Source organism: Gallus gallus, chromosome 9 (assembly GCF_016699485.2).
Source record: "Gallus gallus isolate bGalGal1 chromosome 9, bGalGal1.mat.broiler.GRCg7b, whole genome shotgun sequence".
NCBI lineage: Eukaryota > Metazoa > Chordata > Aves > Galliformes > Phasianidae > Gallus > Gallus gallus.
The window spans coordinates 3755213-3770846 of record NC_052540.1 but is presented as its reverse complement, the minus strand read 5'-3'; the positions used below and the strand labels follow the sequence as shown (position 1 = coordinate 3770846).

At 47.7% G+C, this 15634-nt stretch overlaps 1 protein-coding gene across 1 annotated transcript; it reads right to left on the bottom strand.

Moving 5' to 3' along the window:
* A4GNT (alpha-1,4-N-acetylglucosaminyltransferase) lies at positions 1–6365 on the bottom strand. The gene is made up of 4 exons (XM_426692.7): positions 6118–6365; positions 3582–3781; positions 2148–2597; positions 1–1186 (listed from the first exon to the last, which is right to left on the bottom strand). The coding sequence occupies exons 2-4, from the start codon at positions 3684–3686 to the stop codon at positions 575–577; spliced, it is 1167 nt and encodes a 388-aa protein (XP_426692.4). The 5' UTR covers positions 3687–3781; positions 6118–6365; the 3' UTR covers positions 1–574.
* Between the last annotated feature and the right edge of the window lie 9269 nt (positions 6366–15634).

Here is a 15634-nt window from a genome sequence, read left to right as displayed (position 1 = left end):
TAGTTTACTATCCATTTTATTTTAACTTGCACTGATATGTCCCTCTCGAAAATGGAGGGTATAAAGTTCATGTGAGAGAAGCTCAGATTAATGAGAAGACAGTATTTTGGGCTACTCTTCATTAGCAGTTACTGTCATCCATCCCCTGCCACATAGACATGCATTACACCTGCTTGGAGGCCTCAGCCCACCCCAAGGCCCATTGTGTTGGCAACTTGTCTGATGTGTAGCTGACAATTCTGTCAAGAGGTGCATCTGAAATCCATCCTAGGAAGGCAGCAGGTCTTTCTGTGAACACCTCTTTTCACAAAGCTTGGTAGAAAGGTCCACAAGTCCCTTTGACTCATTGAGGTTTGGTTCACAAGCGCCTCTGAAGAAATAAAACCAAATTTCCTAAACCTCTCATGCAAAAGTGTTGTTATAATGTCTCCGCAGGCTGCATCCAATGCATATGTTCCTTAGCATCCTAAAGGAGCACGGACAGTGGTTATGCAAAGGTCTTTCAACTGCAAAGCCAGCTGCCGACACCAATGGGGACAGTCTGGAAGAATCACTCTTTCCTTCTTCCTACACATCACACAGAGTCCTCGTAGCTTGTGAAGACCCTCAGCTCCGCGTTTTGGATCAGGTCCTCATACGTGCTGGGGCAGTAGGTTTTGTACAGTTTTTCAGCCAGTGAGTTGCTCCCAGCAACCACAGCTTTCCTGTTGCGGTTCATGAAGTTCCACAAGTGCAGGGCATAGGAGTGGTTGAAGTCAGGGACTTTGTCCCATACATCATAGTAGCGGCTCCAGGCTGGGTATGGGATGGGGTAGAAACGCTGCGGGTTTAGGAAGGAGATGTTCTGACAGCTGTGGTCCTCAACGCCTTCGAAGTCTGTGAGATTGCAGATGGCTTTAAGCATCCTCGTCATTAAAAAGGGCCCCTGGTTCCCCCAGATGTTCCCATTGTACTTGAGAACAAAATTCTCCATGCAGTCCCAAATAAATTTGTGATGGGCAGGAAAACCAAAGATCCCATTGCTGGAGAACCTTGACTTCTGTGCTGCCAGAAAGCTTCCCTCGGGGATGGGCCTGATGGAGATGACATCTGTGTCCATGTAGATGCCCCCATACTTCCAAATGAGCGCCAGTCTGCTGGCATCAGAGCTGACATGGACCCAGTTCTTCTCCTCCTCAGGGTCTACCTGCAATCAGAAAGGCAAGACAGTGATGCTTGGAGAATGACCACCCATCCACCCATCAGGATATGAACTGCACCATAAAACACCCCTTCACTACAAGTCCACACGCCTTCAAATGTCACTGATTGCCTTTCCTTCCTCCAGCTATTGAATTTTATTGGAAAAAAAGGATAATAGTGCAGTGCAGAGCAATGCTTTGTTAATGTAAGTGAACATTGGAACATTTCGCTTTGTGTTTTTTGAAACTCACAGTGTTAAACCAATGACGCCATGAATCATTGCTTGCTACATTACTGAAGTTGAAACCACTTTAAATGTTCCCTTCCTTATCACTCTCAGATCTTCCAAACAGGCCTGCGGGTCTCCGTTGACTTTATTAGTTTGGAGAGCTATTTCTTCCTCAGGAAAAGGAAGAGTTGGAAGGAAATCCAGCTTCATCACTTGTCCTGCAGGGAGATGGAGCCAAACAAACCTGACAAAAGCTTATTGCAAGTGGTTTGCCAGGAGCTTGTTTTCAGGGTGGAGCTTGCGAGATCTCACCTTGGGTTTGGACACTGCGGTTACAAAATCTGAAATCTCCCTCACATCTAATCTCCCATGGGCTGTATCAGTGTGTGTCAGCCTTAATAAGCGCTCAGAGGACTCGAGCAGACTAGCTTCTGTTGAGCAAGATTATTAAGTGCTGTTTTATCAAAACACATGTGCAATCTATTTTTACCAACGCTCTGCTTGCCAAAAATCTGATTCTCCAGATAGTGGGAAAATGCTGATATTATGTTCAGTAAACAGATAGATGAATACATTACAAAACATGGCAAAAATAAATACATTCTGAATCAGGACAATGGAAGTGACTGATTTCTCATCGCCAAGCCTGTGCTCCTCCCTTCGTTTCAAGCCTTCTTTAGACTTTTCCCACCATCATTTCTATGTTTTCCTACTTCCCCCTCATTACAACCCTCACCTCATTGTACCACTGCAGAAGAGGGGTCTCCTGGAAGACGTTTTCCATCTGGAGAGGAAATAGGAAGACATTCTTCATAGAAGATAAAAGCGAGAAGGCTGTGTAGCTGGAGTTTGAGTCCAACACGGTGTCATTTGTCAGCCCCTTCATGAAGAGGATGATGGGCCGGTCCTGGTAGATCCTGGCAGCAGACTCCACAGAGCAGGACACCAGTGGTGGTGGTTCCAGGCGCTCTGTCGTCTCCAGGAAGATGATGCTTCTGCCCAGGTTGAGGACCTGCTCAGGTGTCAGGAATTGCTTGGGCATAGGCATACAGGAGAAGAAGCAGCCAGATAGCAAGGAGATCTCGTACAAAATGCCGGAGACGAAGAAGAAGCAGAGGCATATCTGGATTTTCTTCAACATTCTTGTTTTCCCTTGGGCTTTGAAGTGATGCCTCAGACATATATGCTAAGGAGAGACAGGGAAAAGCAAAAATATACATCATATGTATATGATAAACATGTTATGGCTTAGCAGGACTGGAAGTGTTGAACTGGCTTTGGAAAGTGTAGCATAAAGGTAGCGTGATCATGCCTTTACTCTTAGCAGGGAGGCAGCACAGTGATACTCATGTCCTTCTACCATAGCATGAAGAGGTGGAATCACTGTTTCTGGAGGTGTTCAGGAACTGTGGAGGTGTGGCACTGAGAGACAGATCTCATCAGTGAGCATGGTGGGGATGGGTTGGCGTTTGCTCCTGATGATCTCAGTGGTCTTTTCCAATCTTAATGATTCTATGATTGTGTGAAGACAGCATGGTGATGCTCATGCCTTCCCCAGTAGCATGAAGGCAGCAAGGTGATACTTATGCTTTTCCCCACGACAAACCCGACATGAAACCTCTCAGTGCAGTGGGCTCTGCCTGAGGGATGAAGTGCTGTGCAGCCTCAACTCCTCACCCCCAGTCAGAAACTGGGGACCTGGAGAGGTCCTGAAAAAGGGACACGTGCCTATGTCTTGTGGCACAGCTATGCAGTTGTTGAATTGGAAAAGACCCCACGTGAGATGGGATGAGACATTGTCACCTCACCACCGGGGTAGGCTAGTGTAATGAATGGTTCTCAAGCTTTGGAACATCATGCCAACACATGCTTGTCCATGAGTAGATGTCCTTGGGATGTGAGAACCAAGTCCCAAGGTGTGGTGGAGTTAAGTATCTCAGGGGACTATGAGTGCCAGCAATGGGAAGACCATGATTACAGTTTTGGATCTCTCAGCCAAAGGGAACATGAGCACATAGGAAACAAAGTCTTTCTCCCAGCATGCTCACACCTCAGCTTTTATCCCAAAGGCTTTGAGGGACTCAGGTCCTGCAGGGATGGAGGGACCAGCAGAAGGCAGATGGAGGACAGAAAGGGCATGGCTTTGTGCAAGCAAAGAGCTAGGAGATACCTGGATTATAGTTCTGATAAATCCACATTTCCAGCTTGTTCGTTGGCCATCAGGCCTCCTGGAAGCCCGGCTCCTGGAGGAAGACACCCAAACTGTCTGGATCATGCAAGGAAACTTCTGAAGGCAGCAGACAGATGCTCGAAGAAAAAGTGGTTTTACTTTCTTAGTCCAAGAGATGGCGTGAGGCCAATGGGACCCACCTAAAAGGACAAAGAATGGACAGGTTTTGGACATCTCCAGCGTGCATCAGCATGGCCCAGCTCCTCAATCCTAGTCTTACTGCAGCACAAGCCCATACAGCACTAGGTAGCTCTGGCTGGTGAGAGGCAGGATTGAGCCTTCACTGAACTGCATCTACAGGCTCACAGTGTAGGGAAATCCCTCCTGAGATGACACCAGGTTGCGTGGGAGCAGCCACATCTGCTCTGCAGGGACCAGCTATCACCCTGGAGCAAGGATCTGGTGGAAGGAATCTGCACTGAATGACAACTCAGCGTCCAAGCCATCTCCTGAATGTGTTTGAAGACTGATTAATTAAAAGGAATGGGAGGAAATGAGACTGTGTGCTCAGTTAGTTAATAAGACACATTTCCATGTCACCCAGCCACAATATAGATAAGTCTGCAGTGTAAAGAACCCCATGGAAATTCCCTTGGAAGCACTGAGCTTGAAGCTGTGGCAACTCTTGCTCCATTTTTCAGAGCTACATTTCATCAAATTAAATATTAAAGCAATGGCTGCTCCCATCAGTACGGCTTTCTATGCTGCATAGCAAATGTTGCTGTTTCCCATCGCCAATGCATAGAAAATAGAAGGTTTTTTTGTTTTGTTTTGTTCTGTTTTGTTTTTTTGCTATGCCCCAGGTTCCTGCAACAGCACAGGAAAAAATACCAGGGTGAAGCAGTGCGGTGCTACAATCACCAGCGTGGCCAAGGCCAGCAAGTTTGCAGCCTGCAGGGGAGGAGATGCTGCTTTTTCTTTAATTACTGTTTTTCCCTTCTTTTTCTGACTTTCTCTCCTTGCAGGGGTGCTCTGCAGAGGAGACCAACCCCCACCTCCAGGGCCTCTCTGCAGATAGGGAATGTGGACGGAAGACAGGGAGCGGAGAGCAAACACAAAGGTTCGGAAACGACGTGTTCCTGAGCCTGCTGATAAAGCTGGTGGTGCTGCAATGCTGAATTTCCTTCCACATTCCCCTCCTGCCTCTCTCAGACAGACTTTGACATATTTCCAGTCACTTGAATATAAAACAGGAGAAGTTTAGCAGCTCCCTCACCAACCTCAGCTTGGCCAGACTTTCAAACTCTTCTTCCTATTATTTTCCCCTCCAAATCCCGGCTTTGACCCAAACCATGCATGCAGCTTGTCTACTGTTTCCATGCAGTCTGGAGACTGGTGCTCCCTGCCATCCTTTGCGATGTTAAAAATCTCAATGCCAGTCTGCTGGCTTTGGTTTTGATGAGAAACGGGACTGCTTGGACTTTCCCATTGCTGGTTGAGCATTTCCTCTCTGATGGCCTCGAGATCTGACATCTCCTGTCTGAACGAGGAGCCCAGCAGAGCTGGGGTAGCAATAGTCGTTCAAATTTAAAGCAGTCCAGAAGGCATTTCATTTGCAAATTGTGGAGGGAGAATAAGTAGACCCTCCAACAGCTATCAGCTCCGTGTACAACATTGTGCTGAGCGACGCCAATCTTCATCGTCTCATTCTGGGAAATTGTTTTGCTTGGTTGGTTTTCCAAAACCCACTCTGTGGCGAGTTAGAATTCTCATCACATTTGACCTGGAGGCTGCTGTTATCAAAATGTTCACTTCTCAGCTCAAGTTAAAAGGACTGCAGAGCCGCGCGTTAAAAATAAATCCCAGCCATTGAATAGATTACCCTACTGAGTGGGCTGCTTTTCGGCTGCAGCAGACGGCACGCTGGCTTGATGGCCCTTCTTGTAAAGATATTTCTTTTCTCCAGGCAATTGCAGCATTTCAAGTGCGGGATGAAAACGGGTGGGAGACTACAAGTGAGATTAGGAGAAGTGCCGCGTGCTACAGCACGGCTCCAGCTGTGTGATAACTCCTCTGCCGTGCCCAAAGGACACGTGCAGCAGGAGGGTGCAGTGGGATTTTGGGGCTTCCTCTGAGAGCCAGTGGGTTTTGCACCCAACCGACAAGGTGGCTGTCCTTATTCCTCCAGGTGGGGAATAACTGTGTGCCATTCAGCGCTGATGCACTCATGGCATCGCTTGGGCTTGCGCTCCCGTGTCTTTGTAGAAGCTGCTAGAGCAAATTGCAGCTGCGATCAAGTCAGTGCATGTGCATGCACTTCAAAGGTAGTTCCCCTCCTGATTTAACACCAGGCACATGTGGAAACCTGTATTGAATGGAAGTCCTACATAAGAGCATACCATATTCATTGTGGACTAATTAATGCAGATGTTCCAACTTCCAGCAATGCACACAAGTGAAGGTACTTCCTCCCACACCACTTTTCCCTCTCTCTGATTCCTCAACCCGGCATGTTTATAGATAAAACAAAACTCACCTTTTGGCTGGAATAACCCAGCAAAGCACTCAGTCCTCTGGGAAGCAAAGCCAAGCTGGAGCAGGCAGGAAGGTGCCGGAGGAGCTGTGTTGCCTCTCCTCTATCTTCTCCTGTGCCAGGGCTCAGAGCAGCCTCATAGCTTGCTCATTACCTGCTCTGGTGTTTGCATTCTTGGTGCTCTGAGATAACACTGAGGAAGGAGCTGGGGCTGATCTCAGAGGCACAGGCACGCAGCAGCAGGCAGCGCCCTGCTGGGGTCCCCAGGGATGGGGGATAGAGCCAAGCAGCCTCCAAAACCCTGACTGCCTGCATTCTGTGGAGCACTGCTTTATTTCTAATTGCCTGGAAGGGAGGTGGCTTACAGCATATTTAGCCTTTTTCTCTTTGTATCCAGAACTGCCCTTATGGAAGATACTTTGCATTGTAGTTTAGGTCTTTGCCCTATAACAAAGAAGAGGTTTCCCAGAGTAGCATGCAATGCTATTTCCTTGCTTGGAAGTGCTCACAACAATGCCCTTCACAACTACATCCCAAATAGCACCCTGTGTCCTGAGCTCTGTGCCGGCACAGGTTGGGTCTATTTAATCCATGCCAGGCCGGTTGGAGCCCTGGGCAGCCTGACCTGGTGGGGGACAGCCAGACCACAGCAGGGGTTGGAAATGGAAGGTCTGCAAAGTCCCTGTGATTCTATGAAATCTGCGATCCTATGATCAAACTGTCCTGTGATCCTATGAATCCAAGTAGCACTTCAGCAGCTCCGCAACCAAAGGTCTGCACTTGCTGCATGTTAACTTGTGGAGGGTCAGCCAAAAGAAGGTCACCTCAAACCCGGAGCAAAAAGGCTGCGGGGTTCGATGTTGCTTAATGTACCTCTTTTAAATTGCATTGCAGTGCATTGCTTTTAGGAGCTGGACTTGATCTTTATGGCTCCTTTCCAACTTGGGATAGTGTATGATTCTAAATGCACGCAGCTAGTTTGCACTGAGTGTGGCTGTGTTTACTAAACATCATCAGAGACCTCAGGAAACCCTCTAGGAGCAATGACTTGGCTATTAACAGCCATCCTGTGCTGGGTCAGCAGGATTTATAAGAGAGATGGAACCACAAAGTCTAATAGAACCCCCTAGGCAAATCCCTCCTGCACCAACCTACTGTGGTCAGTGCAAGGAAGCTGGAGCACTCTGCTGGGATGCAGACCCCCAGAAGAGGCTCTTTGCAGCATCCCTTCTGCTTGCTCCCTTTCCCTCTTCTGCTTTGATTTTTGGTGAGGCTGTAGTTTCAGGGCAGACTTACTAGCAGGGCAGAACGCTCAGGGTGCCTTGCACATGGTGTGGAAGGACTTGGGATGAACAATCCTAGGTCCTTCCCTTGCAAAGGTTGAAATAGTCATAGAGGCAATCATATAAACATGGCAAACCCACACATCTGCTGCTGAGAAAACCACTTTTCTCTACCATTAGCAAGCCCCTAGCGCTTAGAAACCACTCAGAAGTGCTCAACTCACCTCTGCCATTTGTGGGGGCACAAGGCAGCAAGAAGCTTGCCTTCTGCAACCCTCCACTGAGGAGGCCAGGGTGTGCCTCCCGCTGGGTGCAAAGGGCCCAGCCTCCCCTGGCTGTGTTTGCACTCCCGCGTGCAAACAGCCTGCTGCAGGCAGCTGCCAGGGACGTGGAAGCATTAATGCTGCCGCGGCTGTGCAGAACAAACAGTTCCATGGAAAGCTGGCGAGATATCCCAAGCTTAATCAGCAGATAGCACCCAAGAGAGCATGCGGGAGGGCTCGGCTCACAAAGAAGTCCCTGGGAATGACGTAGGACAAGCCCCCGTGCCCGACACGCCTCAGCTCTCCCCAGGAACCCTCTCCTTTGGCAAACACTTCACTCAGGTCCATCTCTTGCAGTGTGTCCTGCAAGGGAACAGGGTAGTGTATAACAGGCTGCATGCTCTTCCAGGGATGAATGTGTCCATCCGTCCCTTCCTGATGCATAGTGCTGAGCCTACAGTATGAGCTGATGCATAAATACAGGGGCAGAGATGCCATCTGGTACAAAAAGCTGCACCACCACCCATCACTTCCACGTGCTACCAGCCCCTTGGCCTGAGAATTTGCTATAGACTGTAGGCTGGTGGAGCACATGCCTCCAGCTTATGAGTATGGACAGGGTTGGAAGGGACCTGATGTCTCCCTGACAGCCACTTGGTCCAGCCCCCTGCGTGTGCTGCCGACATACAGCATGTTGCCCAGTGTGCCAAATGCACAGGTACATCCTGAAGCATGGAAAGGAAGACATGAAGAAAGCTCACTTGGCTGCTTGGTGGGAAAAATTGAAAGAGCACTTCAAGGCAGAAATGGGGTTATTTGTCCTAGAGGGGTCTTCTGCTTGCCCCCCGCACCTCTGTGGATGAACACCAGCATTTGGCTGAGCTCTGATCTCCTGAAGGAGCATCTTTACCCCAGAAAACTGCTTTTAGTGGCCAGATTCATCCTGACACATAGTAATATGCTGGGTGAATGGAGGCAAAGACACCCCCACATGGATGCCAGCATCTCACTGAGACTCTGTTCTCCTTCTCTGGGTTGCTGTGGGTCAGGCACCACTGATCTCACCTGTGTCCCATCAACCTGGCGTGTGAGTTGGGGCCCTGATAGCCATGCACAGATGAAATACTAGACATAGGCAAGGGTCAAACCCTGGTGCTGTTCTCCATTGCCCTCTAGAGGAGCGTAGTTTTTGCTTCCCTGTGTGGAGAGCACTGAAAAATGAGGATCTGCAGGCAGAAGTCGGTCCAGGCCCCATGCATTCCCAAGCGCTTGGTGGCATACGCTTTGCAGCAGGGAATGTGCCCAACCAAGGCAGCCCAGCCCTTTTTGCTTTGGAACCTTCCCAAGTCTCCATCTTCTCCATAGCAGAGATCTTTTGGGGACTGCTCTCCTGAACAACCTTGCAGACAGCAATCCTAAAAAAATCACCCACGCTCCAGCCTAAGGGCTTCGGTGTTCCTCTAGAGCCCTTAAAACACTACAGCATTTCCATATACTCCGCATTACCCAGAGCAGGTTATTAAATAAAGTAATAGCTTGCTTACTAAGCCTCACCAAAGGGCTGTTCAGCTCCATGCCTACGATCACTGCCAAGCATGGAGCTTACTTAAGCTCCCTGGGGCTTATCAGCTGTTCATGCTTCCCATATCTCCCTTCTTAGATGCTGCAAAATGAACCAGCACATGCTACTGTTTACCAAATTGTCTCCAAAGACCTTTCTAGAAAATTCCAGCCCAGGTGACGTCCATCTCAGGAGGTTATGAAGGATAAAAGCCAGGTGGTCCTCATTCTGTGGATAGACAGCAACTAGACCCCCATAATCTCGTGTATTCTCTGTTGAGCAAATGCTATTTCTCCTTGCCCATCCTCCTTAGCCATCTAGGTGGCCCTCCACTACACCCACTCTGGTTTTCCAATGTGTTTCTTAACCGAGGTGTCCACAACTGGATGCAGTGTCCAGATGTGGCCTCAAAAGGGCCTATAGAAAAGGGGACCAAACCCTTCGTTCCCCCCAGTGTTTGTTCTGGAGCAGGACCTCCGTAAGACCAGTCTGAATGTTCATGAACATGGGGAGAGACATGGTAGGAAACTCATTCCCTCCTTTTAAGAAACATTAGGTACAAAATAATGTTTTCTTAGTTATCCTACAATATGTACATATATATATTAATAGCTGTTTCTTGGTAAAGAGCAAACTCGGTTGGTTCAGAGGAAGGTAATGCCATGGGGACTAACACTGAAAGGCAAGAAATGGAGAAAGGAATGTGAGGAGCTGCATTGTGCCAAACTACAAGAGATTGTAAAGCAATACACCTGTGCTTAAGAGTTCCCATGTTTGTATTTCTAACCCCTGTAAAGTCCATATGGCTTTAGGGAGGAAACAAGAGTAACAGCTGAAAAGACAGCCACCATATCTGCAATAAGAGTTGTCTGATTTTACTTTAAGCTTTTTGCAGCTGCTCAGCTCCTGATAGCATCACTCCCTGCAAATACCTGTACATTATTATAGGCTTCCTCTGCTTTAACTTAGTCAACCTTTGCAATATTAATTTATACATTATCATTTGGTTTCCCAAAGTGCTGATAGGGTTTGGAGTGTTTGCTGTATTGGACAGCCTTTTTAAAACCAAACTCAAAATCACAAAAACCCAAAGGTTTGTCACCTGAAAGCTTAATGCTGTTAGTACCATACAGAGGGGAACAGCCTGGTTAGTGAGGGGCTCCTACGTTTACCTCTACATCACAGAGGCTTTTTGTGCTTGTGTTTGGAAAGCAAACACCATTAGAGTTTGTGGGAAAATTATCTGCTATGGATTGTATTTCAGCTACCAAGATCCAGACTGTGCCAGCCTCAGTCCCTACAAGGCATGGTCCCACAATGCAGAGCCCTCCAGCTCCTCTCCTGCCCCCAGGTGAGGAGGCACAGAGCAAACCCACAGGTTTCTGTGCTGCAAGCACGGCTCTGCTGGACCCCACAGTGCTCCCAGCCCCCAGAAATGCTGGGAAACAGGAAAACTCCAGACACTGCACCTCTAAGAAACCACCCTCTGCATCACTAAGCCATCCTCCCAGGGCTTGTCCTAGCGCAAAGCATTCATGAGCACTCTCCTAGCTCCGTGGCTTGAGCAGGAAGGTCTGCCCCATGTTGCCACCCACTCCCCCCAGTGCCCTGATGCCACCTCCTGTATAACATCAGAAGGGAACACCAGCTGCACCCAGCACAAGCAGGCATGGCCCTTCCATCACCGCTGACTGAGGTCGGATCCCACCAGCTGGATGGCAGCAGTGACAGATGCACATCTGGAACAGGAGTGCTGGCAGCCTGCAGCAGGAGCCTCTCGGCTCGATTTTATTACCATTTTATGGACAGCCAGCACCAAGAGCTTTCTATATTCATGAATTCATCAGATCTGTATTTCAAAAATAATAGATGTTGTTATTATTATTATTGGAATGAATTTCTCTATTATGTTCTGAGTGATTGTAACTACTTACTGCCTCCAGCGCAGGAACCATCTAAAGAATAATACTTCTGTAGTCATTGCTATAGGGTTGGGTGTTGGTTTTTTTAAGTGAGAAAGGTAATAACCAGAACAGCAGCAGCAATCATAACAGAAATAGAGCCATTATGAGGTTGTGTATAAATACCAGGATTTTTTTTCTTCAGGTAAAGCATGACTCACACTTTTCCCTGAGATTTTTCTTGATTGCATGGGGTGCTGCCTCTAACAACAGCCTCACACCTTCTGCCCGCTTTATCCTACGTACAGAGAAAAGAAAGCAAAACAAATCTCGGCAGAATGACTTTCTGATCCATTGATTGCAAGCGGGGCTCTTTGCTCCAAGCCCCAGAGCTCCTCCACAAAGCCCTTATCCAATGCCTGTTTGCCCAAGTGTGCCTCCTTCGCTTGTGCCTATGATGTGTACTTTGGAGGTGGGGCTCCCACTGCCCTGAGCAACTTCAGAACTGCAGGTTTTTCTCCTCAAAAGCTATTCCATAATAGGCTGCACATCGGCAAAGAGCAAAGATGAACCAACTGACCATAAATTATGCACTCGCAAGCTAAATCTAGATAGCTAGTGGATAGAGCATAACAGCCGTGATAGATGGCTTTCCTCCAGCTAGCAGACAGCCTGGGGACTGGAAAATAAGGCAGAAGGGGCTGCAGAGCTGCCCGGGAGGCTCTCCAGGAAAAGTCCTAGCATGGACCGCTCTCCCCTGCCATCATAGCAGGGTTTATGGACAAAGTTACAAATCCCTCTTCACCCGAGTTGTTTGGTTCCCCATTACGATTAGCAAGTGCCAGGCTCTATCCTGACCTCCCTTTTCATGTGACCCATATGGTGCTGCCATCCAAAGAGCTTCCACAGCATTCTGTACAATATGCGCTGTCAGCGTATTTTGACATGAGTCCAATAGCATGGATTCAAAAAAGATGGGATCCCATCATGCCAAAATACAACATTTGGTTGAGCATCTGCCAGAGCCTAACTAGCAGACTGCTGGGAATGTTGCATTTTCCTTTTTCTCTCTTTCTTTCTCTTTTTCTGTCTTTCTTTCCTTCGTTCCTTCTTTCTTTCCTTCTTTCTCTCCTTTCCTTCTTCCATTCTTTCTGTTTTACTGTCACTATTTATAAAGTGCACAAAGGCAAAGAGGATGGAGTATGGAAGATTCTCACACTAATACTATGTGAACAAGCACTCATTCATAGCACGGCCAGCTAGAGGGGGCATTCATCACAAGAGCCAGGCAAAAATTAAACTTCTGATCACGGTGTGATGGTAAGTTTACCAATGCACTACAACACCCTTACCATATCCCCATCCAGATCTCTGGTGTTTTCCCCTATGATATGCTGGAATGATTCTGCAAGATGCAGACCCTGGGTCTGTCACAACAAGAACCAGTCCCTTCCACACAACCTTCAGCTCAGTGATGCTACATCACTATTTGATAATAAAAGATACAAATACGTTTTGATGCCTGAAATCCACATGGAACTTTGCCCTACACTTTAGATTCAGAAACCCTTGGTTTCACTGAATCACAGAATAATCAAGGTTGGAAAAGGCCTCTAAGATCCCCAAGTGCAACTCAACCCTGCCCACCATGCCCACTGGCCATGTCCCTCAGGGCCACATCTCCACCAGGGATGAACTCCTCCAGGGACAGTGATTCCCCCACCCCACTGGGCAGCTGTGCCAATTTGGTGAAGGCTCATGGATTCACTTTGGGATGTTGTATGGGAACTGTTGAGTCACGGCCTGAACCACTGATTGAGCACCTGGGGAAAGGACCCGGTCAGCCCTGGAAGCACAGGTGAAGGCAATTCAGCTGTGTGACCAGAAGGGGTGGAGCCTGGCTGCACCTCTCTTAGACCCCCCCCCATTGAAGGGCTGACTGCTACTGGGGAAGGGTCTCTTTTTGGAGAATTCCTCCCCTGTGGAGTTTCCCCTGAGAATCTTGATCCTTGGAGATGGGTGAGTGATCTTTTTCTCTTCCCTTACAGCACCTTTCTATCACACTGGCCCCTCTGTTGTTACACCTCGTTTTGTAATGCCTTTCCATTGTGTTGATCTTTCTGATTGTTATAGATGTCCTTCATGGAAGTAGGTTTTCTCTTGAGATAATCCACTTTGCTGCCTAGAGGAAGGCCAATGTGGCATAAGGATAGCAACAGGCAAGGAAATCCTGGGGAAGTCTGAGAGAGATTCATGCCACCTCCTTTCTTGATATTGCACACACACACACACACACACATACATACATGTTGGGAACTGGAGAACCTTGGAGAAACTGCAGCCCCAGTCTGAGATCATGAGAGTGATGTTCCAGCTCTCGCTGGGTTTGCCACCTTCTCCTTAAATACTCCTGCTTGTCCCAGAGCATTTTCTGACCAATAATCCCAATCTCAACCTACTTATACAGGCTTTCCATGTAGTCAGCAGTTTTGCTTACCCGTGCCATTAGCCATAGCACAGTTTCACAGGATAGAGTACTTGGCTTTAGACTTGGTTTTAATAGAAAGTCTGTCCACTAAAAAGTAACTTTGTCTTGATGAACTGAGAGCTGGCTCAATTTACAGCTTTTATTTAAGCTCTGAGAAAGCTTGTGCTGACATGAGGTGCTGAGATAAGCTCCAAATCTCCTTGGTAGGGAGAGTGGATGGGGAGATGAGAGGGATAGACAAAACCAGGAGCTCAGCAAAATGAGATGTAGCCTTCCACTTGCTTTGTAGCTGACAGTGTGGCCATGTATGTGTAATGGGGGGAATGATAAAGGAGATAGCATTATACATAAATGTATGGACTTCATACTATGAAAGCAGGGCTGGGGTGAAGAGTAATTGGAGCATTTTCCCCAAAATTACACATAATTTTAAAGTGACATTGGCTTGGGGAGTGGGGGCAGATGTTGCCTGGAATGAGAGGAAGGGAATGAAAGCATTCATATTGGCAGTGGCAGCTGGACTCTGGGGTGCACTGAGATGGAGCCTGAAGGGTCAGGGATACCTCCTTCCTGCACGGAGGCAAGCGATGCCTACCGTACAGAGGGGAAAGCAGTGATTTCTAATGAGCCTTGCAGGTCAGGAAGCACTGATTGAACCCCCGAAAGCAAATGGATTATGAGAAATGTAATGGAAGATAAGGAAAACGAAACGTATGAGCTTGCCAGCTATGGAAGTGTTAACCCATTTTTAGTTATACATGAGATCGTAGGACAAATTCTGAAGGAAACATTAATTAAAGGCACTGAGAAAAATGAGATAAAGTGCAACACAGGTTTACCAAAGGCAGTTTGTGCCAGACCATGCTGACATCTTCCTTTGATAAGATAATTGGTTTTCCAGACAAGGGAAATTTGGTAGATCTAATCTATCTAGAGTTCAATAAAGCATTTGATATGGTGCCACATGGGAAATTATTAGTGAAGCTTGAGAAAATGAGAATTAACGGAAGGATTCGAATCATGGAGCGCAGGGGCTGACATGGGGACGGCTGTGGGGTTGGTGTGGGGCTGCTGGTGGGTGTCTGAAAACTCCATAGTGACACCAATCCAAATAGAGCCCCCCCTAGGCCCAAGGGTGGGTGCAGGGCAGTGGGGCTTGCTGACTTACTTGGATCTCTTTGCATCTTGACTCGTGAGCGTTTGGGGCTCACGACCTTGAGCGCTGGGCTGGGAGCACCGCCGCAGACTTTGCAGGGATGCTCCTACACCGTGAGATGGCAATGTTGCTCCACCGAAAAGCATCTCTCTTCTCTTGCAGCACCAGTTAGTGGCGTCTGGACACGTTTCGGTACGTACTCCAAGAAATATCAGCGAATGCAACTGTGAAGTGATGATGATGATGGCAGGAGCTATATCAGTCCCCGCGTGGCTCAGGCAATGTGGCTGCAGACCACAGCCTCCGTGTCTTGGGATGGGAACGTGTGTGTGACATGGGAAGGAAGCATGCCGTGTCAAGTCAGGTAAGAAAGAAGGCATTGCTTCAGATCCAGTCTAAATCTCCTTTCCCAGAATTAAAAAAAGATAAAATGGAAATACAGAAAGTTGCTCAGGGTAAGTGTGAATGGGTACGTATGCACGCATGGCAGAGAGATGAGAAGACAATTTTTTTATATAGAAATAAAATCTGCTTATCCCTTCCCTGTATTTTTAGTTTAAATTACACCCAAATGCCATCTGATCAATTCAGCTGAAATGAGCCCTTAATCCTAATAAATCTTGATCATCTTTTGAGACCTTGGGGAAACAGCAGAGAATGTGTTTGCAGTAAGCATTAACACCTTGATTCCAGCTACCTTGTCATGTATCCTACTCACAGGCATGTAGAAATGCAGCTGTAAATGTCAAATGAGATATCGGGGGGGAGACAAAGAAGTGCTTTTGCCTGCTTTGTCCCCTCACATCATCTCTGATGGGATTCACGTTCTCAGATGGGAAGACATGTGCTTCCACCTGTGCTGCAGGTG

Excerpts from the sequence above, each read along its gene's own strand:
- A4GNT (XM_426692.7), bottom strand. The coding sequence starts at position 3,686 with ATGATCCAGACAGTTTGGGTGTCTTCCTCCAGGAGCCGGGCTTCCAGG. Across the intron at positions 2,598-3,581 it reads TTATCAGAACTATAATCCAG|CATATATGTCTGAGGCATCA; the intron begins GTATCTCCTAGC and ends GTCTCTCCTTAG. Across the intron at positions 1,187-2,147 it reads TTCTGCAGTGGTACAATGAG|GTAGACCCTGAGGAGGAGAA; the intron begins GTGAGGGTTGTA and ends TTCTGATTGCAG.